General features: G+C 40.4%; 1 protein-coding gene across 1 annotated transcript in view; it reads right to left on the bottom strand.

Annotated features, from left to right (window-relative positions):
* The window catches only part of GPC5 (glypican 5), a gene marked incomplete at both ends in the record, with an annotated part of 757,873 nt that extends 732,098 nt beyond the window's left edge, over positions 1-25,775 (bottom strand). Inside the window, 2 exons of the mRNA XM_082336071.1 lie at positions 6,178-6,332; positions 25,610-25,775. Of these exons, the coding sequence (XP_082192197.1) occupies positions 6,178-6,332; positions 25,610-25,775 (321 nt within the window). The remainder of the gene's footprint in view (positions 1-6,177; positions 6,333-25,609) is intronic.
* Positions 25,776-26,237: the final 462 nt, after the last annotated feature.

Genomic DNA, 26,237 nt, shown 5'->3' with positions numbered 1-26,237 from the left:
CTTGCTTGCAATATAGAAATAAAACTCAGGATTAATACTGAAATTTTAAGTATTAATCTAAATCTCCAGATTTCTGCACTTACAACAGCCCCTTAATGCTGCGTCTTATGTATATATAGATACACTGGGTCCAATTCTAAGTTATAATAACATACTGTTTATCCTGCTTTTGTATTATAAAGGAATCAAAATACCACCTGAATTGATTATTTCTGAAGTTAATAAGGTTTGTATAACAGCTTTGCTCCTTAGACCAACCAGTGGGTATAATCATTTTCCTGCATTATTCAAATTCCCTACTTCCTCAGTCCATAGGGGAACACAATCGTAGCTGTGGGGAAGCTCTGCAGCACAACAAGAGAACGAGGAGCATAACTCTGGTGAACCAGAGACATTTTTGAGACCCTTATCCCTCAATGTAACAAGAGAGTGGCAATCAGGTGTCTTAGCCTGTTCACTTTTTTGACTTTTAATAGAATCATTCAGTTTAATTTAATCAACAGAAGTTGGGATTCACAGGTATTTGGATTTTAGCTTATTTATATCACACTTAAAAGTATAAAGGATTATGGAGCCGAGAAAGAAGAAAATGTTGGAACTTCAAAGTAGTGCTTCGCATTGCAAATGATCTAGAGGGCAATGTATCATTTGAAACCATAAGTGAGATACAGCAGCTCTTGCTGAAAGTGTTTTCTGATCTTCAAATCATTCTTAGAAAACGTCACAAATGGAAAACAATTGAATCAGTGCCAGGGCAGATTTAGTTTTACAAGGATGAACAGATATTCCATTATTTCTTACGGCTTACCATGCTACCAGAGAAAGCAGCTCAGAAGATTTCAACACATTTTCTAGTTCACACAATTTATTTTAGCTACTGACTACAACTTCATCATATTTAAATGCAGTCATTGCACTGTGACCTCAAACAATATTATACAACAGTTTGACTTCACTTAATTCTGGTCTAGGATAAAGTGGACATTGATTTATCATGTAGTAATAATTTCAGGGAAGAACATGAAACTGCATCAGGAAAACCTAATTCAATATACTCCAAAACTTACATCACAAACGCATTAGAGTTTTCCTACATAGCAGTAAATGTGTCAGGAAATGCCGTATTGAAGAATGCAGTTTATTACTTCGTTCTTACAGAAGCATACTTGCCAAGTCCACTGTTTTGGTGACAGGTTGCCACATTCATAAATGAGTCACAGTTCCATATTTTTAAATCAATTGTACAGTGCTAGAGTTGCCAAATATAGTAGCACAAAGAAAAGTCCATTTGCTTTCAGACTCTACAACCTCATTATTATCTCTAAATTTCCCACTCAACCAGACAAGCTGCTATCTTGTTCCATGTCATACACTGCCACTTTTTAAAGGGTTATGAGGTCTCTGTGTGGAAAAATAGTTAAGTGACACAATATCTGCTATTCTGTTGCACAGAGCTCCATCCCACTCCAAATCACCAGATTCTCAGATGACTATTCAATTCCTCTCCAAGTTGTTACAAACCATAGGGATTTATTTTTCCCTACACAAAAACTGGCACTGCATTGTGACTATGCAAGGGTTGACCCTGGTGGCACTTGCTCCTCTTTTGTTTGGAGGTATAAACAAGGGTCAGTGTGAACTTTGAGTAACATCTAAGAACTGTGCAAAAGGAGCGTGTGTGTGTGCATGTGTGTATAGGTCTACAGCATATAAAATAAAGGTTAAAAAAACATTTGTTTTCATGGTTACCACTAGAATGGAGATGTTATGGCAATCCCTGTAGAGCATTCACGATCTTTTTCTCAGTTATTATTATGATAATAAATATTAAAAATGCAGAGATGTGCAAGAATGTTATCCTATCAAAATAACTGTCTTGAAACATGATTATCATAGCTTAAGTTCTCTAGTCACCTTTTCCAAGGGAAGAATGATTTCTTGCTCTCCATAATATATCCGTAATATATCTCCCACTTACCAGATTAATATCTTATTTAAATTCACTCTCACCTACCCTTACCACTCCTCAAAGGTATTAAACAGAAACAAGATTCACAGTGAAAAAGAAAATACACACTGAAACACCCTGAAATGTAAGGAAAAAACTGTAACAGTACTTGCTAGGAAGCAGTACACAAGTGGTACAATTTGCACCACGTAGCTTGACATGACCTAAGAGACATGGAATTTTTCCAACATTTGAAAATTGTCAATAGAGAGTTACTGTCAGCAGGCAGCACTTACCACAATATAGAACCACAGGATTTTAGCAAACATTAGAAGGTGATAAAGATATGTCAATATATACCTATATTTACTTTCATATAAAGATACATGCACACACATACAGTTAATAGACCGATAGACAGGCAGACAGATGCCTCATTTCACAAACACAGTCATCCTAAAGTAGTTAGTCATCCTGAAGTACTCACGATCTCTAGACTGTATTTAATACAGAGAGAAAACACACCTCTGAAGACCTCCAGAGGCACAGAGTACTTATTTTAACTGCCTACCTCTCTCTACTGAATATGTAAGAAACTGAGAGAAAACATTAACTATTTGTTCTGTTTGGATCCAGTCCACCTCTTTTAGGACAAGGCATCCAACCTCAACAAACTTCGAAAAGAGGCAGGCGACAACAGTGGCAAAGTCCACGACACCTGCTGCCCTCTGTACAAACCCCAACAATCCCCTTCACGCTTTCTGCGTAACTGCAGAGATGTCTGTCCAGTTGCCAAAGTAGCAGAAAAGGTAATTGCACTCCTAGCTGCACAGCCCAGCCTCAGCTAAACATAAAGGGAATGCCTAAAGATTTGGTGGTGAATGCTGAGAGAGACACCCTGTCTGCACCCTATCTGCAGTAATCCAGATTGGAAAGGACCTGCAGGAGGTTTCCAGTCCAAACTCCAGCTCAAAGCAGGGTCAAAACTGAATTCAGACCAGGAATAATGTCTTAGTATGTTCCTCGAGTTCAAAACCCCAAAAATTTCAGCAGCCTCTTTCTATGGTTTCTGAATCTGAAAATATTTCACTTGAATTTTAGCTAGCAACGGTAGGAATTCTTCAAAGATGAGTGGTATGTTAAACCGCATGTTCTTCCACAAATAACTAATTTAAGGTTAAACAAGGTTTTAAATCTAAATAATACCATAATCTATAAACCATGTCGCCAGGCACCACATCTACACGTTTTTTAAATACCTCCAGGGACAGGGACTCAACCACTTCCCTGGGCAGCCTGTTCCAATGCTTGACCACCCTTTCGCTGAAGACATATTTCCTAACATGCAATCTAAACCTCCCCTGGCTCAACTTGAGGCCGTTTCCTCTCATCCTATTGCTTGTTACTAGGGAGAACAGACCAACCCCCCCTCACTACAACCTCCTTTCAGGTAGTTGGAGAGAGCAATAAGGTCTCCCCTGAACGTCCTTTTCTCCAGGCTAAACAACCCCAGCTCCCTCAGCCACTCCTCATAAGACTTGTTCTCCAGACCCTTCACCAACTTCGTTGCCCTTCTCTGGACACACTCCAGCACCTCCATGTGCTCTTTCTTGTAGTGAGGGGCCTAAAACTGAACACAGTACTCGAGGTACGGCCTCACCAGTGCTGAGTACAGGGGCACTATCACCTCCCTGGTCCTGCTGGCCACACTGTTTCTGATACAAGCCAGGATACTAGTGGCCTTCTTGGCCAGCTGGGCATACTGCTGCCTTATATTCAGCTGGCTGTCAACCAACACCCCCAGGTCCTTTTCCACCAGGCAGCTCTCCAGCCACTCCTCCCCCAGCCTGTAGCGTTGCATGGGGTGGTTGTGACCCAAGTGCAGGAACCAGCACTGAGCCTTGTTGAATCTCATACAATTGGCCTCGGCCCATCGATCCAGCCTGTCCAGGCCCCTCTGTAGAGCCCTCCTGTCCTCAAGCAGATCACCACTCCCATCCAACTTGGTGTAGTCTGCAAACTGACTGAGGGTGCACTCGATCCCCTCATCCAGATCATTGATAAAGATATTAAACAGAACTGGCCCAAATACTTCTTTACATAAAAGGAAATTAAAGACAAAAGTACTAAAGCATGTACTTCAAAAATACATGAAGTGTATAAGGTATATAAAATATATATACTTTAAAGTATATGCTTTGAAAAATATTTGTTTAAGAGCAAATGATGAAACAAAGTCAGTGGGAGAAGTAAATAGTGTTATGCTACATATTTGGGAAGGACTGCTTGCATTCCTGCAACAAGAACTGCTCATACATGTTTCACCAAAAAAATGAAAAACTATAATTCTCAAGCAGTCCTGAAACCATCCCTCCATAGGGATGACCTATCATCACTAGGCTACAGAGGCAGGCTCCTTTCTTTGGGTCAGTGCTTCTTGAATTCCTTTCTAAACTGTAAAATGGCATTACTGGGAAAGTGAAAAGTGCATATGTCACACATGAGCCTCTGAACTGGTGTTTAGGGCATCCTCCTGGACTGACAGGTTATACAATTTGAATCTTTACAAGCTGAGAAGGGCCTAGAACCCACACCCTGAGTAACTGCTCAGATTGTACCCGGGGGAAGTACAACCATTTCTCCTCAAAGGCATTCATGTACCCCTGTCTTTCAGGGAGGACTCACCTACAGGGGAGACGTACACCGCATGCACTCTGAAAACACCCCACTGACTGAGCCCCTCAGGTCATAAAAGCAACAGAAATGTTTCTTGGTCCTGATTTCACTTAACTTCACTTAAATGTGACTTAAATCCCATTCTTGTGAAGACTGAGAAATCTTGGGATTGCACAAGTATGTTATCTAGATACCTAAGGGTTTTTCTGTGCGTTGTTTTGGTTTTTTTCTAGGGGTGGGGGAAAGGAGGAGGTGTTAAAACACCAAGGCAGAGAGTACAGCCCTCACTTAACAAAAGTACAGTTGGTTACTGAGCTCTACAGACTCTACAGCCCTAGGTCAGCAAAGCAATACAACACGTCATTATACTATTATGGTACAAAAAAAGAGAGCTAATATATGGAAGTTGGAAAGAAGAACAAAGGCAGAAGAGAGGGACAGAGAGATTTCTTTGCACATTTTACCAATGATCTCCCGATCATGACACCCATTGACAGCTGTGTCAGGCAGGCTAAATGGCAATGGTCCCAGAAGTAGAGGGCAACTGCCACTTGTTTTTAGTATTAGACAGCCGAAATTTCAAAAAGGGAAGGCTTTAGGACCCCAGAGTCAACTTTGCTGGCCACTTTATGAGTCTAGGCAGTTGTTTTCATTCTGCTAACCATTTTAGCTTCACAGGTTAAAAACAAGAGAGTCACCAGAAGGACAACTTCCTAAGCCTGTAAGAAGTTACCATCTTATCCTGTCCAACCAAGTGGTCATTAAGGCCGTAAGTACACATTAATAGACAAATTACAAGACTGTAGGGCTTTGTCCTCAACACATGTGAACTCTGTATCCCTTTCTACCACATACAACCTCATATTGGCACTATTTCTCACATCTTCCCAGCTCCTAACCAATTTCTGCATTAACTTATGCCTTATTAATTCAGAGAAAACTGAATAGTATGCAGGGTAATTGCTAAAAGACAATCCCACCACCAGCCCAAATAACTATTAATTTATCACATAGCTTCCTATCGTGCATTGGAGCAACTGTCACAATCTCCAATTTTTTTTTTTTTTATTATTTTTAGAAACTCAAATTTTTTTTAGAAACTCAAAAGCTTACAAAACTAGAACCAAAAAATGAACCTCAAAACGAAACTACACAAGTATTTCTATTAGAACAAGACAACGAACACGGTGAGCGGAAATACTGGAATAACATCATCTCTCTTTAGTAACACTGCAGGCAGTGATTTTGCATTTTAGTATCATCCAAATTAAAGAAGTTCAAGAGGAATGCCAAGTTAATGGTTTACAATTTAAATCAAAGAAATTTCTTATTTTTTCTCAAATATCATTTTTTAAAAGTCACAAATTCCAAAAGCAATGCAGTTTCTAATCACCTGCATGATTTAATACTCCTCCTTTGAAAGCATAAAAACATAGGCACAAGCTAAAAATTAACAGATAACTTTTACTACATGCATAAACTAATCAAAGATGCAAATCAAGAAAAGTATGAACAAGTTTGGAAACAAAAAAGCAGAAAGCCTTACCTTGAAAAGCAGCTGCATTACGAGATATTAAAAATTTTAATGTAGCACTTGATGTTTGAAGCACTTGCTGAATATCTTGCTTTGCTGCAGTCTGATATCGTTCTTCCATCTTTTTGGTACAGCATGTTGGATTTTTAGAAGTACAAACCTGGAGATCAACCCCTAGAGAAAGAGATAATTACATTGATTACTACAAAACAGAAGTACGCAATACACAGATATATAGAAAACAGTTAAATTTTTTTTAACATAGGTATAGACACATAAAAGAAATACTCAAAGCTTTAAAGATATCTGGTCTTGTTAAACAAAAAATAGAAGGGCATACTAACTAAAATTCTGTGGCAAGAGTACACACTTTTTACAGTTAATTAATATCATATAGTATAATTTCCTTGACACTGTAATCTTATTCCAGCTGTGAATATTGCTAACTAATGTTGATAAAATACATCGGATATGCATTGTACATCATCTAGAATACTGAACTGCTGGGCCAGCTCATGGCTGGCACTCTTGTTCTGTAAATATTGGACTGGAAAGAGCTAACTGCTGCTAAATATTACAAACACACCAGTGGAAAGCCCATTCTTCATAGGAGCAGTCCTAAATTCCACTCTAATCTCTCTTACTGTGTCTTTCTCTAATGTCTGGCATTCCCATGTATATGTCATGCTGATTCACTACTTCATTAACAGGTCTGGAAATGTTCCTAGAAAGGAATACCTTTTCAAATTTTGAGCACGCAGAAAATTCAAGAGTGGCAATTCAGTACTGTTATAACAGCTTTCTGTTTCATATTTTTTTTTATAACTGGAGTATAGTCAAGCATAAAAATACCTTATTCACCTTCCTTGTTATTATGTGGTATTTAAAATCTTTTTTAGACTGTATCTAAACAATGCTTTCCAAAATGAGGAAACAAACATTTCATGAAAGAAGAGATGTGAAAATTTAAATTATATTAATACAAAATTTAACTATCCAATCCAAATTCTGTTCTCAGATACGCTGTTTCACTGACAGATATCACAAGATTTCTAGCAAATATAGTGAGAATTTTTTCTTATCTGCTTTGTGGACTAAATTCTAACTCTGTGGTTGTGTGCATATGCATCAGTCTTTCTTCATAATAGGTAAAACGGGAAGATCATGATTGGAAGAAAAGAAGTGAGAAAGTCAAAACTTAAATCCACATCACACTTGCCTCTATACTCACTTTGAGCTCTTACACCACCTCTTTGTACTTAATCTTTTATTTCCCTACCACGAAACCCACAAGATTTAACATTCCTTTTAAATCTTTTTCCCCCCCTATTTTTCTCTGATAAATCATTCTAAGGTAATATGAATATAGTTATAGGGAAAGGGAGGCTTCACACATTTTGCACCCTAAATATTCCATTAGTTATCTAAATTAGGTGTTTTAAATAAAAGCTGAATTGGAACATTCTGGAAGAATGGAAAAATGTTTGAATTCATTATATCAAACTTATGTCCCTTTATCCACGTGTTGGTTGAAGCAATCTTAATGAAGGGATTCCTGGCCCTGTAACTTCACTTCAGCTACACAGTGGGAAAAAATGTTATGATTTACATACAGTAATCCCAATCCTGAAGCAGGAACCCACTGTGTCATATTTACACAGGTAGAAAAGATCCAGAAGATTCCTTAGAAATCACGTTTAGAAAAGCATGAGACCAGAATGAAATAGGTAGGTGGTGGATAAAATGATATGGACCATAAAACAGAGAGTTATCTGAGTCCTGGATCAGACTGTAGTGCCGTAGAGACATTTGTCTCTATGATACCACACAGAAGTAGTTTTATTCCCATGACAAATTTCCCTTGCTAATTGCAGATAACATGGTCTCAGATTTGCTGAACATTTCCTTCTGGTATTGATGGTTTCCATCTTCACAACTGCTGGTCCCTCCATCCAAAAGCAGGTGTGGAAAGAGAATATGTTTGAACCTTCAGTATTAAATACTACAGAATTTCTCTTAATTTTTAAAGGATCTTTTCTGCTTCATGCTTTAGGTCATATGATATAAGTTTTCAGGTAAAACGAATTAATTTTAGTGGGAAGTGTTGCTCAAGAATTGATATAATTCCATATTTACGAAGACAAAAGTTTGACTCCATATACACAAGAACAGTTTACTTCCCATGGTAAACACATGTGCCTTGAAATAAAACCATTTCACAGACATGAGTAGCAGCAAATATTATTATGTTAAAGGAAAAGCAGTAGACACTTTAAGAAATCCTACTACCATACAGAATTCACAAAGTGGAGATTGCCTTCATGGTAGCATGCAAAAGTAAGAACGTAACCTCTGGATGTGAAAATGAACTAAGGCAAGTGATATCTCTGTGAATCTCTTTGAAGTGGTTGCCAGCAGCAGTTTAACACACAGTGATTAGTACACCTACAAGCCACAGTCCAGAAAGCTGAACACCTTCACTATCACAACAGAAAGTTAAAACTCTATTCTAATGCAGGTATGAATCACTGAACTTCTGCAAATATTAAGAAATTTTATTTCTTAAGTGTTATACTCTTGCTACAAGATACCTTTTTCCTCATACAGCTTTATGTTTTTGAAGGCTATTTATCTTCATCATTTATTTAAAAACAGAATTTCCAAGTTCTTCAGTATGTACATTTTTACAATTTACAAACTAAATAATTTCTCCTGCCCTTTACAAATCTCTTGCCATGTGAAAATGTACATATTCCATCCTCCGACATTCCAATTCAGCCAAAGAATGAAAACAAAGCTGCAAAATTAAGATGGCCTATTAAATTACCTATTTATTAGCTACTCTAGTATTTATGTTATGCATGCCAAAGAAAATGCTTAGTGTCAGAGCCAGCCTTAAACCGTTGCTTGCCTCCAAGCAACATTAATGAGCATCTTAAAGTAATTTTATTATAAGTATTAAAAATACAGTTCACCAGTGCTCTACAACCTCAGAATCCATGTAACTATCTATATACAGCCTCCCTCTCCTCCATCTCCTACTGCATGCCCCATGCTTCCCCAAGCCAGATTTCAGTCCTTTGACCCCACTGACTCCAATCTCCCAATCCATACCAGCTCTCCAAACTGAGGCCCCTGCACTGCTGACCATCCCTCCCTTCCTACAGCATTCCCACATTCCCAGTCCTAGACACCACGACCCCACGCCCAAAATACGGAAGACTCCTCTCATCCAAGTTTTCCTCACAAAATAATGGCATTCCCTGCAATAGTCCAAAGCACAGCCCAGGATAAAACAAAGCAGACGTAGAAACAGCTACATCACGTAAAAGTGATATAATGCAGATTAGCTGCTCTGGGTACAGATCTCTCTGCAGAGGGCAATTGCTGCAGTGCAGCTAAAACTCGGTAAAAAGTGGGGAAGGAACAGCAGTGGGAATGGACCAAGTCATGGGACCCCAAGCAACCACTTCAGATGCTTGTGCTTAAGGCTGGACGCATCTAGGATTTAAAACAGGCAAAGCTGGAGCTTGAACTACATGAAAGTTTGTTTTTCTGCAACCTATAGCTGTAGCTCTTATGATTCTTGTTTAAAAGTTAAACCTTTTTATCAGGGCAGTGGTGATGGCTTCAGCAAACTTTGGTTCTGGAACGAGAGAGCAGGTTACTCAACAGAATGGGTCAAGAAAACAGATCAGTGGTGCATGACGCAAATCAAGAAATGTAAGGATTAAAGCTATGTTAATACTACCTGTTCCAGAGGTGAGTTATGCTGCATGTATATAAAACACATATAACTTGAGGTGCAATAACTCTAAAGCAAAATATGTCTAAGTTGACATGGTTTAAAGAAATAAAACACTGCGAGTTTCTATTAATCCTTTTAAATCCTCTTGCTCGTGATTAGATACATTTGCTGTCGTGCTGAATACTAATTAATTTAAATATTAGCTACAGCAAATGAGAATTTTAAAATAACATACTGTTAAAACAGCAAGCAGCAAACTGGACTAATATACCACCTACCTACAAACAAATTAAAGGAATGATAAATAAGCCTGCAGCAATATTTACTCATCATACCAGAAAGGTCTATCCATAGGTATGACACGCACTTCGCTCTCACCCGTTTTTTTTTTTAATTCTCAAAGAGTTTATAACACAAAGAATATCACACTATGAGACAAGCCAAGGTATAGTGTGTAGTATGCCAGCAGCAATACACCTGACAAACATCAAGAGAAAAAATGTTTATACTGATAGCAATATTCTCAGTATTGCATTACAACAGAATTTTTCCTTTTTAGTTACTGAATATTATCTTCTGCTTGTAACAAAAAAATACCTCACTACTGTTGAAAAAAGGCAGGCAGCTACCTAGTCATGTAACAGACACTGTAAAAGGGAGGAACCATGTTATTAAGTTGTTTGGACACATTTCAATGCCGTACCAATGTCAGACTTACTGTATTCTTTATTCCTCTATATATGTTCTTTAGGTTCTTTTCTGAAAAAGAAAGGTTTTATTTATGTTTTCTTATTTAAAAATAGATTCTCTATTTAATTTTTTTAATTATTTGTGCATATGATTTCCTTTACTAACCTTCAAACAAATCAGCAGAGAGCTCAAAAAGAAAGAATTAGTCATATAACCTGATCCATTAGTGTTTGTCTATTGGTCTCACGTTGACAAACCAAGCCATTTACAATACTTGTAAAAAAAAAATACTTGTACTTTTGCAGCACTTGTTTTTTCTTAAAACTCCAATTTTGCTGTTCCAGGAAAGTCTTTTATCTTCATAAAGAAGTTTCTAGCCAGCATGACTTAATGAAGAAAGAGTGCAGGGGGGACAGAGGTCACTTGTGATACTACAAATCTAAGACAGACAGATTTTTTAACCCAGATGCATGAATTTTGAGGTGTCTGGTACATCATTATTAACACAGCTGCTCAAACTTATATTTGGTTAACTAATATATCCATTAATTTAAGTACAGCTGAATTGGGACTCTACTACAGAAATATCCTATTAAGAGAATATTTTTGTCCTATAAGATGGCCTCAAGAAATAGAAGCTGAAAAGTTAGGCACAAATTCATAATTTCATCAATTCATCTAATCAGACTAACATCTGCATTAAATTATGAACTCCTATGTTGCTGAAACCTCTAGGGCTATTAGAAATTTTACTATGTGATATGTGCTAAATTCATGTCTGACCTTGCCCAAAGCCCATCTTTGTCAACAAACGTGCTCATCACCTACTTAAAAGACTGGCACAGAAGCTAACTCAGAACAACCCTGAGCTTGGCTTTCCCTCAAAGCTCCATCAGTTTTATGGGGACACTAAACAAATTATTTAATTTCTAGACATCCAGAAGATAACCACTGCTCCTATATTATTCTAAAAAAAGGTCTCTCTACTCTTCCTCCAATGTGCTCCTTCAGTTTACCATTAGTGCTGAGATTCCTCATGATTGATAGCTTTGGCTTTCAAACCCTTTTATTCTACCAGATGCTGGAAGCAATCATTCTCAACATACTCCTCTCACTTCCAATTTCACAAAGCAGCCTGAGAAACCCGATCCACTCATTTCATGTACCTCTCTTTCATAAATATTTAATACAATTATATATTTATATAAAAATATAAATATTTATTTTCTAGCACAATTCTCGGCAATTTTCATATTTCTTAATTTCATACTTTAAGTTTAATATGCCTACCTATCCTTATTTTCTTCTTAACCTCAGAAAATTTTAAGTATGATTATAAGAGCCCAACAGATCTGTCAGAATAAGAAACACAGCAGTAGTTTGAACTAGAATTAAATGACAAAGAGGAGGATAAATTAATCTAGATTAATTTTACTAAGCATTGTCTACATTAGGACTTCATTATGTTGTTCTTCACGAGCTGAAAACATGATCATGAAGAGAACAGAACTATGCAGTGCCACACTGAAGACTCACAGACTCTGCTACACTTTTCACAACTTGCTTCTCTGTAGTGATGGAGCGTCCAATATATGCATTTTCCAGAGAGGAACTTAGACAAAAAAGTTAGCATATCAATATGGAATACATTTTCAAGGCCACAAACAGAATTAATGAATTAATAAAGCATAGAAAGTTTTAAAAGCAGAAAAACTTTGAAGGTTTGACTGTTAATTAGCAGGTGGAACATAATGAATACACTCAAGTCTGTTTTTCAGGGCTAGGTTAGCTATTTTAGTATAGTTAAAGTGAAAAGCATTAAGAATTGGTTAATTAAAAAAATTAAAATTAGAGACTTCTGTATCAATGTCATCAACAAGAATTCAGATTTTCTAGCTGTTTTCTAGGGGCACATACACAGAGATCGATCATGGTCTTTATTGACTATAGTTTTGAACTAGGTCTATGATCTGAAATACTAGTCTGAAATATCATGTGTATCTTTTTTACAGCATCACAGAAGTGTTTCCATGGTATTTCAAAGTATTACAAACAACTATTCTGACTTTATGACATATGCCATTAGCTTGTTAAACAAAGAAGCAAGGTTTGTAAGTGGCTGGAGTAAGTTTGACTCAAATGGAGCACAGACAATGCCTTTTCTTTTCCTTTTTTTTTGTTAATGACATCTGTAAACATCCTCTCCTTTTTTTCTCTTCTGTGGGTTTTTTTTGTGTGTGTATGTGCACTTGTGGGGGGAATCAGCTATATGAGACTGGCAGTTAGCTAAATCACTGAAGAGCCAGAGTAAAATTGTTGGCTTGCTGCCCGTTAGGGAAAAGGACGATGGCAGCAGCCACAAGGCAAGAAGACAACGCCATAAAAACCCAACTAATGAAGCAACCCTTCAAAGTATGCAGAGTGCTCACCTGAAGCTGGTAATTCATAGCTTGTGATGTTCCCACTGCTTTTTTTTTTCTGCTCTGAGTTGTGTGCAGAAGGGCAATGCACAGTAATCAGAGCACACGAGTAGAGAAAAGGGGCTCCTGAATTTTAACCTCATCAGCACCACAGCGGTGGGATATCATAAGAATCTCATTTGTGATTTCTTCAGGAAGTACAAATTCTGTTTGGTAATTATTGGTCTGGGCTCTGCCTGGCTCTGGGCACATCTTAGCTGCGGGATGCAGCAGCACTCCCCAGGTACGGAGTCCTCACATACACACTGGCCATGTTTCAGCTCCATACTGAGCTCCAGGCACTTGACATGCCCCCCAGCACAGGGGTAGGAAGATTTACCCACACAGGCTATGAGGGAGCTGGGGCAGACACCAGCCAGTGGATGAACAGAACTACAGGGTCCTGCCATGCAATTTTCACACAGTCTCTCTATTTCCCCCTCTCTTCTTGTGCAATTTCAGGACTAGTATACACTTTGGTCCAGCTGTTATTGTAGCGAAGATTAATTCACGGATGTTAAAAAGAGGAAAGTGCTATAGTTGTTTAGCTTCTAGCATTGATTAAAGTCAGTGACATTAAATACACACAGAGATAACATGCTTCTTCCCTGAATCCCTTCCCTGAAAATGTGAAATGTTTTCCTCTTGATTGGCTTTAGGCTCTGTATTTCCTGATCAGAACTAATTTTTGTTCTTTTTGACCTTCACTTGAGAACACATTTATCACAGCAAGGTCATTACGTTTAACTCAATTCTATTCCTAGTGCAGAATAAAAAGAGAAAAAAAAGAACGCCATGTTTTCCTCTTGCTATCCTCAGTTGGAACATACACCAATTTGTTTTACTAGCAACATAAAAACATTCACATTTTACAGGGCTGAATCAGATTAGTTAGTAAACTTTTACATGTTTTTTCTTTTAATGAAAAGGTACAGATTTCTTGGAACTACAGTTTTTCTCAAATTTTACCTAAAAGAGAACATGTAAAGCACAATTTAGGCATTATGTGACATGTTCTAATTTAAGTTAATGCTTTTTATGATTATTTAAAACTAATTTCATTTATTGTTTTTCATATAACATATTTATTAATTTAAATATGCAATAAACCATTCACCACCCTTGGCAAAGCAGTCACTTCAGAAAAAAAAAAATTCACCATGAGGATGGTCAAATGCTAGAACGGGTTGCCCTCAGAGGTCACAGAGTCTCCGTCCTCAGAGATCAGACACAGTCCTGAGCAACCTGCTGTAGCTGACCCTGCTTTGAGCAGTGAGCTCCCCTACAGGATCTCCAGAGGTGCCTTCCCCCCTCAGCTGTTCTGTCACCCGTGACAACAGCAGTTGTGAATACCAGGAAGGTGCACCAAAACCGCAGAACCGCCCGAAAGAGTCATTTGCCCAAAATTCATCATGCTGAAGAGGAAGACAACCATTAGCTGTATCAAACATTAACTGGGGAATTACAAGGTTTTTGAAACAAAGGAGTGACCCTGGCGAGAAGCACAAACGTTTCTGACAGGAAGGAGAGAGAGTGGAGAGAAAGCAGCAGCCATCACAGGGGGTCTGTCCCTGCCGGCAGCGTCCCCGGGACACCCCAACCCCTGCCCGGGTCGGGCAGCGCAGCCTCCCCGTGGGGTGCCAGGAGCAGCCAGCACCCAGCAGCAGGCTGGCAGATCAGAGGCAGCAGGCAAGGACCCCACCCTGGGGTGCAGCGACACCTCCTCGCTGGGGGGGTGCATCAGTGGGGTGTTGGGAGCAGCAGGGGTGCACACAAAGCTGGGCCAGCCGTGTCTCCTGCAGGAGGGGTGTGCACCCAGTGGAGCCTGCACAGCCATGTGGGGGTTGCATTTAACCATGGTGGGGAGAGAGGACTAGAAAGTTTTGGAATTGGTTACAGAAAGGTGCTTAGAAATTTGCAGGTGTTTGTTAATATTGTGTGTCTAGTACTGTGTTTCTCTCTTGTATTACTGATATTGATCCTGAATGTATAATTAACTGATTGTCAGGTGTCTTTAACAAACCAGTAAATCACTTTATTCCTGATTTGTCTTAAGACTGCTTGTACTGAGCAGTTTTTGCCTTTAAGTATCACACACAGCGCTTTGGCTTTTATGACCATGGGTCCCTCTTTAAGGAAGGAGGATTGTTAGTGAAAGACGGGATCTGTTTGACAGAGTGGAGTAAGAGCAACTTCGCCAAGAGGCTGGCCAGCCTGGCAAGCAGGGCTTTGAAATAGGCATGTCAGGGGTATGTTGATAACAGTTTGCAAGTAAGCATGGGAAGGGAGGTCAGCAGTGGTAAGTGCATGTGACCCAGAGATGGGTGCAAGAGCGCGCTCAGGAAGGATAAAGCAGGTTGAAAGAGGGCCCACCTCCAGTGCAGGTACACAAATGCACACAGCCCACATGTGAGGCTACATCGAATGTCATGGTATCTGGCCCATTGATTTGCCTGGTTACAGGCTATTCCATATAAAAGAAATGGCAAGAAACAAGAAAAATGACAAATTAAATAAACAGACACACAAACATTAAAAAGCAGGTGGTAACAGGGACAGTAACAAAGACCAGAACTTGCCAGCCACTGACTGATGGGCTACAAAGGAACTCGGAGCCTTTAAGAGAGGGTCAGCCTGAACACTGTTAACTGATGAGGAAGGGGAGACAAGACTAACCTGAGTATTGTTAGATACTTGGGACTGTGGGAAACTTATTATGTGATATCATAAGGGGCTTGTGGGACTGTACAAAACTTCTTATGGGATGTTTAGGGTAAGAGCCAAAGGTGACGAAACGGTGGGTTGAGAGGAGAAACAAGCATGCAAAAATAGAGGGGAAGTGAGGATAAAAGGAATTGGTCACGTGTAAGCCAGGCCAGTTAGTACACTTGCTTCACTGTGCTGCACCTGAGCACCAAGGTCTATCCTATCCTATCTTATTAATAAACCCTTTTCTCTTAACTAACTTTTATGTGTAATTTCACTCTCTGTCCTATTCGTGAGTGCTGCAAGATCTACATACCAGCAACTGGAGAAACCAGGGACTATGTGCACACTTAGGTGCAAGAGGTCTAAATGTCAGACCTCGATGTGTTTGTATTTCCCCAGTGAATTTAATCCTGTGTGTGTTTATGTGTAATTCACTATCAAATTTCAAAATGGAATAGCCATTGAGTAAGAGGAGGCCTGCCTCTGCAAAGACTCAATATCTGAGCCAGTGATAGATGAGGAGGCCCAGAGTCTGGGCAGGGATACTGGGGAGATGGAGAGCCCATGCCAATATTCATCTACAGCTGTGGAGGAGCTTGTGAGACAAATGTGCAAGTGCACACATCTGTTCGCTAGCAATCATCAAGCTGGGCTAACTTGATGGAGCGGAGAGCAGGAAGAGATTGGCATAGCAGTTAAGGGGAATCAGTCATGGATATTAGACTGGGAGGCCGCAATGCTGACATTCAAGGGATCCATGAATATGGGTGTGCGTGTGATTTGGAAAGGGAGGGTGTGTTTTCACTAGTGAACTTCATTAGTAAACTCTCAGAGTGCACCCAGCAGGGCTTCAGCAGCCCTGGAGTAACTTCCAGGAGCAGCATCTGCTGGATTTGGCAGTTCCTATAACATCCTTAACACTGGGAAACAAACAGGCAAAGCTGGAGCTCTGCACATGCCTGGAAGAACCAGACACAACTGCAATAACTGAGACATGATGGAACACTTGAGTGACCACTATGCAGCAATGGATGGATACAAGCTTGTCAGGAAAGATGAGGAGGGAACAAGGGAGGTTGCTCTTCATGTAGAAGAGCAGGCTGAAGGTATGGAGAAGACAGGCTGGTTGATGGCATGTGGTGACCCAGGACCAAAGAAGTGAGAATGACACTGTGGTATGAATTTGATACAGTGCAAGGTCAGGATAAGGAAGTGGATTGCGTGTTCTTTAAAGCAAGATCCTGGTTCTTATGAGAGACTTTAAGCCTTACAATTGCTGGAAGTAGAACACAGAGGGATGCAAACAAAGATTTGGAGATCTGGAGATTTCTGGAGGGGACCGGGGACAAGTTCTTATCACAGAAGGTAGATGGGTCAACCAGGTATGGCACTGTTCTGGATTGATACTAACAGAGAAGGAGGACCTCGTCATGGGGAAGGTAATCAATAGCAGCTCTGGCTTTAGTGCCCATGAAACAGTGCAGATCAAGATCCCAAGGGGTGCGAGGAAGCAGAGCAGCAGAGTATGGACCCTGGACTTCAGGTGAGCAGACCTGCTTATTCAGGGAACTGGCAAATGGGATCCTCTGGGATCCAGCACTGAAGGGTAAGGTTGCTCAGAAGAGTTTGCAGGTCTTTAAGGACCATCCTTTGTCCATGCAGACAGTCCATCCTGACACTCCAGTGGGTAGACTTAAAAGGGATAGGCTTGGGTAAACAGGGAACTCACTACTAAGCTTCACTGCAAAAAGGTTGTAAGTGGGAGGTGGAGACATGGGCAGGTTATAAGGGACAATATAGAAACATTGCCCAAGTGTGGAGGAACGGTGTTAGGAAAGCCAAAGCTCAACTGAAGTTGAAAATGGCAAGAAATATCAAGGGCAAGAGCTTGTACCACTATGCGAACAACAGAAGAATAAACCAGGAACAGTGGGCCTACTACAGAAAGGGGTGGGTAATTTAGTGCCCATGGATGCAGATAAGGCTGAGGTACTCACTCCCTTCCTTGCCTCAGTATTCACCAATAAACCAAGGCCTCTGTGCCTAGAGACAAGGGTTAAGCAGGAGAAGAACCAGCAGTAGTGAAAGAGGATTGAGTGGGGGATCTCTTGTGAAATCTTGGCCCATATAAGCTCATGGGACCAGGTGAGATGTATCCAAAGGTGCTGATAGAGCTGTTTGAAGTCATTGTGAGACCACTCCCTATTATTTTTAAAAAGTGCAAGTCCCAGTGATTGAGAAAAAGTAAACGTTGCACTTATCTTCAAAAGACCAAGAATGTAACTGAGAGAACTGCAGGCGAATTGGTCTTACTTTGTTACCTGTATATCAGTTCTGATAATTAAGTGTTAGACTTCTACGTGTTCACAACTATTTCTAGGCCTGGAAACAAAGTTTGTAAAATTTGCTATCTACATCATGGCATAATCTTTAAAATTCACACTACTCCAGACAATACTACAGTGTATGAGTACTAAGCTTTTCAACAAACTTATTACACAGTCTATATACCAAATAATTTAAGAAATAAAAATAACTCTGGAAAGGATAAAAAGGAAAACTCCCAACTATATATGTTTTCCTTCTCTTACATCACTATAGTCTTACAGTTTTCTGATAAGTGACTTATTAGAAAGACATTATACAATTTTGTGCATTACAGAAGTCCCCCCAATACAACTGCTCCGTCTTCAAACTTCAACACAGCTTGTATATGGGCCCAAATGCTAGCAGGAGACTTACAACTATTCCCAATGAAGAATATAGCTGTGTTGAGTTTGGGGAGGGTTTTGTTTTGTTTTATGAAATATTTAAAAACAGTAAAAAAAACCACCTCATTAGCATGCATATAAGATGACCTACCTTACCCTCCAACTTTTAGCAGATAGTAACTACATATAAATGTCTTCTCTCTACTTGGAACCGAAGATTTAAGAGAGAAACTTGTTGAAGTGTTATTATCAAGTTGCCTCAAACACAAATAACAGTGTTGCATACAGCATCATTTTAGTCAATGGTATTGTTGTATAATAAAACATGATGTCACGATCAGAAGTGTGTAGCTGAGCTGTCAAACCAAGCACAAATTAGAACTTGTGAGTACTATTCCTCATTCTCCTACTGCCTTGAGATATGTCTCTTTCAAAAGTAAACAGTAGCTTTATTTCTTAGAAGCAATGATCTCCTTTTTCCTACAAGGTTCAGAAAAGCACGTATTACACAAAACCTTTGTCATTTTTCCAATGTGCACGACCTTTCAACTACTACATTTTAGTTATTAACAAATAATATACACAGCATCTGCTCACATGCAGTTCCATACGTATACAGGCACAGACACGCATAAGACTTATTTAGTATTAAAATTAAATAATCTAAAGATTAGCTGTATTATCCAAACTGTGCTTAATATTTTAAACAAATGTTAGGCACTACTTAGCTTTCAAACCTTCTGCACTTTGCCTCTTGTAAAGCAGGAGCTAATATGAAATTCTATCTAGGCTTATTATGGGCTTTAGAATAGCTTCAAGAAGACATTTAGACTTCTGGCAAAACTCTAAAATAATAATGAATATTCGTTTATGGCTTCAGCTGACTCTTCAATATTCTTTTATTCCCTTGATTTTATGGTAAATATTTTTTTTTTAAGTAGCATTTTTTTAACATGGATATCATTCCCAACCCTAAGGGAACTTTGTTTCCTACTTTCAGACTGCTAATCATGTACATATAAAGTACATTTTATTGACCTACTTCTGTTCCAGCTCATTAAACACAGCTTCTTTCAATGGCCAGGGAAAAGTAACCAAATACAACATGCAAAAGACCCCAACTGACTAAAAATGGAGTGGTTGCTCAAAATCCACAGAGTGGGTTTGTGGCTGTTTCGTTATAGAGCTGCAGAACAAGCAACAGCTTACGGATAATGTTTCAGAACAGGTCATGTAAACCAGCAAGTGAAACAGGTCATTCCATTTCAGTACAACCAATGTTAAAAAAACACACACTTATTTTCTGTGTTTTCACATCTAAAAATCTTCCTATCTTCCACAATAATTGTTTTGTCGATAACCAATTATTTTGAAATACAGTGAGAAAACATTTTCTGCTCCAGTAAGGAATATTGGCTCTTTTCAGTACCAAATTCTGAAGGCTCTACACTGCAATCTATTTTTAGACAAGATCACAAGACAGCAAGAAGTGAAATAATTTAGCCTGTAATAAATATATGTTAACATAAACAGTTACTGTACAGGAAAGGTTTTACAACTGAAAACAGTCTAGATGGGTGTAGAAAAGACAGCTCAGCAAGAATAAAATGTAACTATTCTGAAGTATAGGTTTACCTATTTCCAGAAGATCTGGAACTGATTTCAAACTTTCATTCACGGTCTCAGCCGTACAAATCCATATTTTCAGTACCTTGAGATAAACAAGTGCTGACAGGATGAGGACATTAATTGCCAGGAAGAGAAAAAAACAGATGTGTGGTAAATTTCTGCCTGTCTACTTAGACAAATACTTCCATGAGATTAAATCCAGAGTCTGAAAAATCCCAAAACAGACCTAGGATTGTCACAATAAACAGTCTTTTAAAAGCCAGCACTGAAATGCCATAGGGCCTGGAAGCAGTTGTTCAAACCAGTGGTTTGTTGCAAAACGGATTTGCAACCTGCATTAGACATGAGTCCTTCTCACGCTCACCCTTTAGTATCTGTTAACTCATTTTTGTTACAAGCGCCACTCGGGACTTAGCATTAATTGCCATCATTATGATTGCTGTAAAGTACTTCAGCATTGCTAAATAAAAGAGGCGGGGATCAGCCTCAAGCACCTGGCCCTGACTGTCCCCACTGTTGAACTATCACCTCACCTCTTTCTGTGGCTCTGTTCAGATGGTGCCAGGATTTCCCTCAATGCAGTGCCCAGCTGCACTTCTAGAGATGGTGCATTCTACATATTGCTTCCAGAGGACACCGTAGGCAACACTGTAGTACACGTTTGGCTCCTTCCTAACATCCTCCAAGATCATCCTCCTACTAGCAGGCACCCTAGCAAAGTACAGGCATCTCTCCATGTACCCACGCTACCGCTCACGGCACAAAACATGCGTTCATGTTACACTACACTCGCTGCATGCGAAAAGTGTTCCTATTTTTAAGACTGCCTGAAATTGCAGTGGAAGGGAACCCTAAAAATCCACAGTGCCTTGGCATTACACGAGCATCATATTGGATCTAGAGAAGACTCAAGGGCAAAACCCATCTAGCGAGGACTAGCCTTAAGCAACGTAGACATGAGCCAATCTATTCCGCTCAGCACAGGAACCAGGTGTTGGTCCCCTGTCCGGGGGGGGACAGCAGCTGCTGTCAGCAGCACGGACACTGCCTTTCAGGTCACCCCAGCCAGATCAAGTCCTAAGGCTACTGAGCATTGCTGACTTCCTAGAGAAGTTGAAATATGGGAGATAGAGATGAGGAAGTTGCTACATAGTTGAGCCCATTTTTGTTTATTGGTTTTAATCTCAAAATGTTGTAAGAATTTTTTCACAGCGATCATTTTGTGGATCCAGAGGTGAAATACTACTTGCATTCAGGAACCAACAGTGTATGTTCACACACACACAAAAAAATATGTTGTAAGCAACAGTCTTTACAAAAACAGACGTGATATAATGAACATCAATAACTGATATGACAGAGCAACTCACTTTCTGTCTCTGCTTACATCCTTTTCCGAAGATCTGAATGTCAGTTAGACAAAATAGTGTAACTAGAAGTGCCCCTGCCTGCACAGACCAAAAGAATTAAAAAAAAAAAAAAAAATCTTGATTTGACTTCAGGTAGAATGAAAATCCAAATTACCTGAATGTAAATCATACTAGAAACCCAAACTAAAATTCAAATGTGATCTTGAAGTTGCATCAAAGGAATCTAATCTGGATTTTAAATGGACTTCTATTGTTACTTTAAACTGAATTAGCAAGAATATTTTTAACTTGAATTAACAAAAGATGATTACACACCAACTTTTTCTGAGACTGTCGCATCCTTCAAGCATAGTTTGTCTCATTCAATTTCATATGCATAACGATTCTCTATCAAAAAGCCTTTGCAATAAAATTTATACTAATCAGAGAGTCTTTACTCTTTATTATGCTTCTTGTTCTCACAACTGCATACATGATCTCTCAAAGGCTGCTGAAAAGAAGCCTAGAGTGATTCCTGAGGGGGGGGGAGATAAAAACAACAACAAAAAAACAACAACCAAAAAAACCTGCTGAGAACTTGGAAACATATCTCCAGGACCTTTTTTCCACTCCATCAGGAACTGTTTGATTCTACAGTTCCAGCAAACATAACATTTTTCAATAAGCCATGGAATTCACCTTTTTGGTGCAAACGGAAGCCTGACAGTTTGCTCATTGAAGTACCTACTGGAAGCCCTTTGTATAGAAGGCAAGGCTGACTGGTTTACTGTCCATCCTATTCTGCTCTTCTACGGATTCTGACAGAAGGAAATCAAAGAAGAAATCTTATTTGCAACCAAGAGAACGAAGAGAGTTGAGAGCTCCCATTTAATCTGACTGAAAAATGAGCAACTGAAATCAGCTAAAAGCTCTAGCTTTACTAGCGTATATGGAGTAAAAGTGCAGAATTCTTCAAGTTGTTTAGGTTACAATACCAGAAATTGAGCACAGAAAATAAAAATATGTAAAAAAAAGTATTTTGCAGACAGCAATTACTTTTTTCAATAATCCAAGTCAGATATATACACACAAATATAAAATTTAAAAACCCAAACCTTTGAGGCCTTTTTTATATTTAATTCATGCTTTGCATATTGTTTGATTCTCCATAGAATGAAAAGGGTCTTTTAGGATTTTTAATTATTGAGGTTTTTCTGTACAGTCCCAACAACACCGCACTTGTCACACAGAACCAGACAGAAAAAAATGAAGTATTTTTGCAACTAACATTTAAAATCAGTATGAAAGTGATAAATGTTTCAATATAGCATGTGATGGGGCTGAGCATGTCTGTACTATAGTTCACAAAACACTGCTACAAAAGATAAAGCACCGTTAGTCAAGTTTCTTCATTGCTGGGGGGTAGCAATTAAAACCTTGGTTTTGTTAAAGATATTAATTTATCTTTAATATTAGTTGCCAATTTCAACACCATGACATTCTGTGTTATGTGAATGATAACACAAACTCAAATCTGTGGTTCTCATATCCCTCAGTATCACCTTTGTGCATATAGCTAGCATTTTTGCATATGATAATAGAGATATTTTTGCTCCTTTAAAGATATATGAACTACATACAATCACTGCAAAACTAATTATATAAAATAATGCATAGTTTTTTCAGCTAACATATATTCAAAATATGAACATGTGGCAGTGTGGAAGCATCTGAGATGCCAAAGGTATCCCACCCCCCACCTGCTGCCGCTCCAGAAAGACACAAGTCTCCCAGAGGTATCACATCTGCCAGCCCCATGGGGATATTGCAGAGACTCTAGGTAAACTCAAATGGTGCCAGATGGCTACATTTAAGCAACCGAATTAAGCCTTATAAAGGCAGCTTTGACACCTATTTTCACAAGTGGACACCTACAGAAAGTGTTTGTGTGTGTGTGTTTTACACACAAACATATTTCTAAGTGTCATCGGAAAAGGTTTTAAAATACTTTTCATTTCTTGCCTCAAAAGAAGGCTTAATATAGAAGATCAGTAGCAAAAGTGACACTTCTTTCCTCTTCACATTATGTTTCCAGCCTACGAATACCTTTAATCACTCCTAAACCTTCTAAAATACTCATTTAATCCCCATTTTCTTGTCATCTCCAATTCTGAATAGATTTTACTGTTCGCAATTATTTGTTTTGTGTACCTCTGAGACCAAAGCTACTCAGAGCGAGAACTCTGATGCTTGTACCCGGCTCCTTGAGGGCTGGTGTTTTCCGGGCTGCCCACAGCAATGCAACTGAAAGGCTGCTGACCATGCAGCTGTACCACACCTCCTGCTGACCGCTGCTTGCAGGGACAGCAGCGGAGAAAGGAATTCTTTTATTACTCTTGTAATTCAAAACTGACTTTTGCTTCAGGAACAGGAAACACAGGAAAGTCAGAAGAAGAAAATGAGAGTGGTGTTATAAAAGTATTAGAGGGGAAGGCAGGAAATCAGAGAGCAGGGCAGAATAAACATACATAAGGTACCATAGTTCTTTCCTCTTGAGGCAACATGATTCCTCCATACCCCCAGTATACAAGTGAATGTATGGTATCAAAACAAATGACAATGGCAGCGAAAGTGTAATCGTTACACTAGACTACGGAATGAGAAGAACATAGATAAACTGATACCATATCATTCATACTGATGTTATTCACACAAATAATCAACACAAAAAAATTTAAATCACTGACAGGGCTTTGACTCACATTTCACTTTCCAGACATCTTCATTTGCACAGTATCTAATCAGGCTTTCCAATTAAAGTGTTTATTTTCTTCTTAGTGAAGCCAATAAAAAAATCTTTAGTGAAGGACAATGAAAGAAGACAATGCATGTTGTCAAATATACTGGGAACCTAAATACAGTACTTTGTAAACTGCACACTGCAATATTAAGTGTGTTAAGTTTAGGATCACCTGTTATGTTTAAAATTAGAGTTAAAAAAAGCTGTATTTTGAAGTGATTCCTTTAGGAATAAACACAGCATGCCTTATCTCAACTTGCAGAGTTAATAAAAACTACACAGATTATCTTAAAAAAAGGAAGAGGCTATTGATATTTTAAAGTGAGGGGTATGTTAGTTCAGCTGTTGTTGCACTGAGAGTCGGTTTCTGTCAGGAAAGCATTGACTCACATCTACTAGTTAACTTGTCATCTAAACATGAACACGCTTTACAGATGTGTGTAAAAAAAAAAAAGTATTTTCCAACCCTATATCCCCGACCATGAAGATGTCTGCATTTTAATTTTGTGATTAGCATTGCTGAAATCAGCTGAGGTTTTCACGAGGCTGGAAACAACCCCCAAATCGAAGAAGGTCCATCTTATTACATACATGCTTTGTCACGTCATTTGGTATCTGCTTAAAAAAAGTTTCATTGCTTATATAAATGCTAGGATGTATTCAAATTGCCATTACTTAAGACATCACTTTCCCAGAAATTTTATTCAGTTACAGCTATAGGCAGACATTCAGCAGAGAAAACGTGCAGACCCACCACTCGCAGTGGTGTAAATCATTCTCATTTCACACAAGAGTAACCCCACCAGTCCAAGACGCAGTTCGGTGGCTCTCCCCTTCCTTCAGGGTTGGCGCGGGCACCGATGTACCCGTGCCTGCCCACGGACGGCTGAAAGCAGGGAGACCCCCCCAGCCCAGACCGGCTCTCGCTCGCTCTCCTCTGCGCCGCACACGACACGGCATGGGAGAGGGCGCAAGGGGGTTTTAGGCAGGCGTCAGGGTGCTCCAGTTTTTGCAGAGCCCACACCCCGAGAAGAGTATTTTCTCTCTTGAGGGAGGGGCCAGGCATCCCCCCGCCACAAGAAGGACCCCATCAGCCCCCGATGTAGCCACGGAGCCCGGTCCGCCCGCACGCTCCCCGGGGGCAAGGACGCGGGCGGGGGGCGACAGGAGGTGCCCAGCGGAGCCGCGGCTGGAGCCGGCGAGCACCGGCTGCCCCGCCGCCCGCACCACCCGCTAATCACCGCCGGCGGCACCAAATTCAAACCCGCCGTCCCCGCACCCAGGCAGGGCAGCCCCGGGCGAGCCGAGCGGCCGCCGGAGGCTCCCCCCGGCGCCCCCCGCAAGCTTTCCCCTTACCTGCCCGCGGGGACTCCGGGATGCCTCTGAGGGGGCCGAGCTGCCGCAGCTGGAAAACTTTCCGGACGCCCTCGCAGCTCGGCGGCGGCTCCGCAGCCCCCGATGCGGCGGCCAGGAGCAGGACGCCGAGGCCGAGGCCGCCGAGGCTGCGGTTTTTCCCCCCCATGGCCCCGCCGTCAGCTGCCGCAAGGAGCGCGGCCGAGGCGCCCCCGAGCCGCCGCCGCCGGGCCCGCGTCCGCCGCCGCCCCCGCCGGGACCCTCCCCCGGCCCGGCCCGGCCCCCGCCGGCTCCCCGCCCGCTGCCCCCGCCCCGCACACGGAGCCCCCCCCCGGCGCCGGGGGCGGCAGCGGGAGGGCGCTGCCCGTCGCCGGCGTCGCGGTGCGTTCACGCCGCCCCGTCGGGGCTTGGAGGTGGGCACGGCCCGTTTGGGGAGGGGAAGGGGGGAGGAGACCCCACGTACAGCCGGGGTGGTGGGGGTGCGGGGTGGGGAGCGGAGACCCGCGGGGAAACGAAGCAATGCATTGGTATCTAAGCGATAACCCCCAAAAAGCATCAAAAAAAGAGACTGAAAATAATTTGTACGGCTTTTAGGAACTATTCACAATAGGCTTACAAAGTGGCAGTAACA

The sequence above is a fragment of the Platalea leucorodia genome, assembly GCF_965183815.1.
Source record: "Platalea leucorodia genome assembly, chromosome: 2".
In the NCBI taxonomy this organism is placed as follows: Eukaryota; Metazoa; Chordata; class Aves; order Pelecaniformes; family Threskiornithidae; genus Platalea; species Platalea leucorodia.
This window is presented reverse-complemented; position numbering and strand designations above follow the sequence as displayed.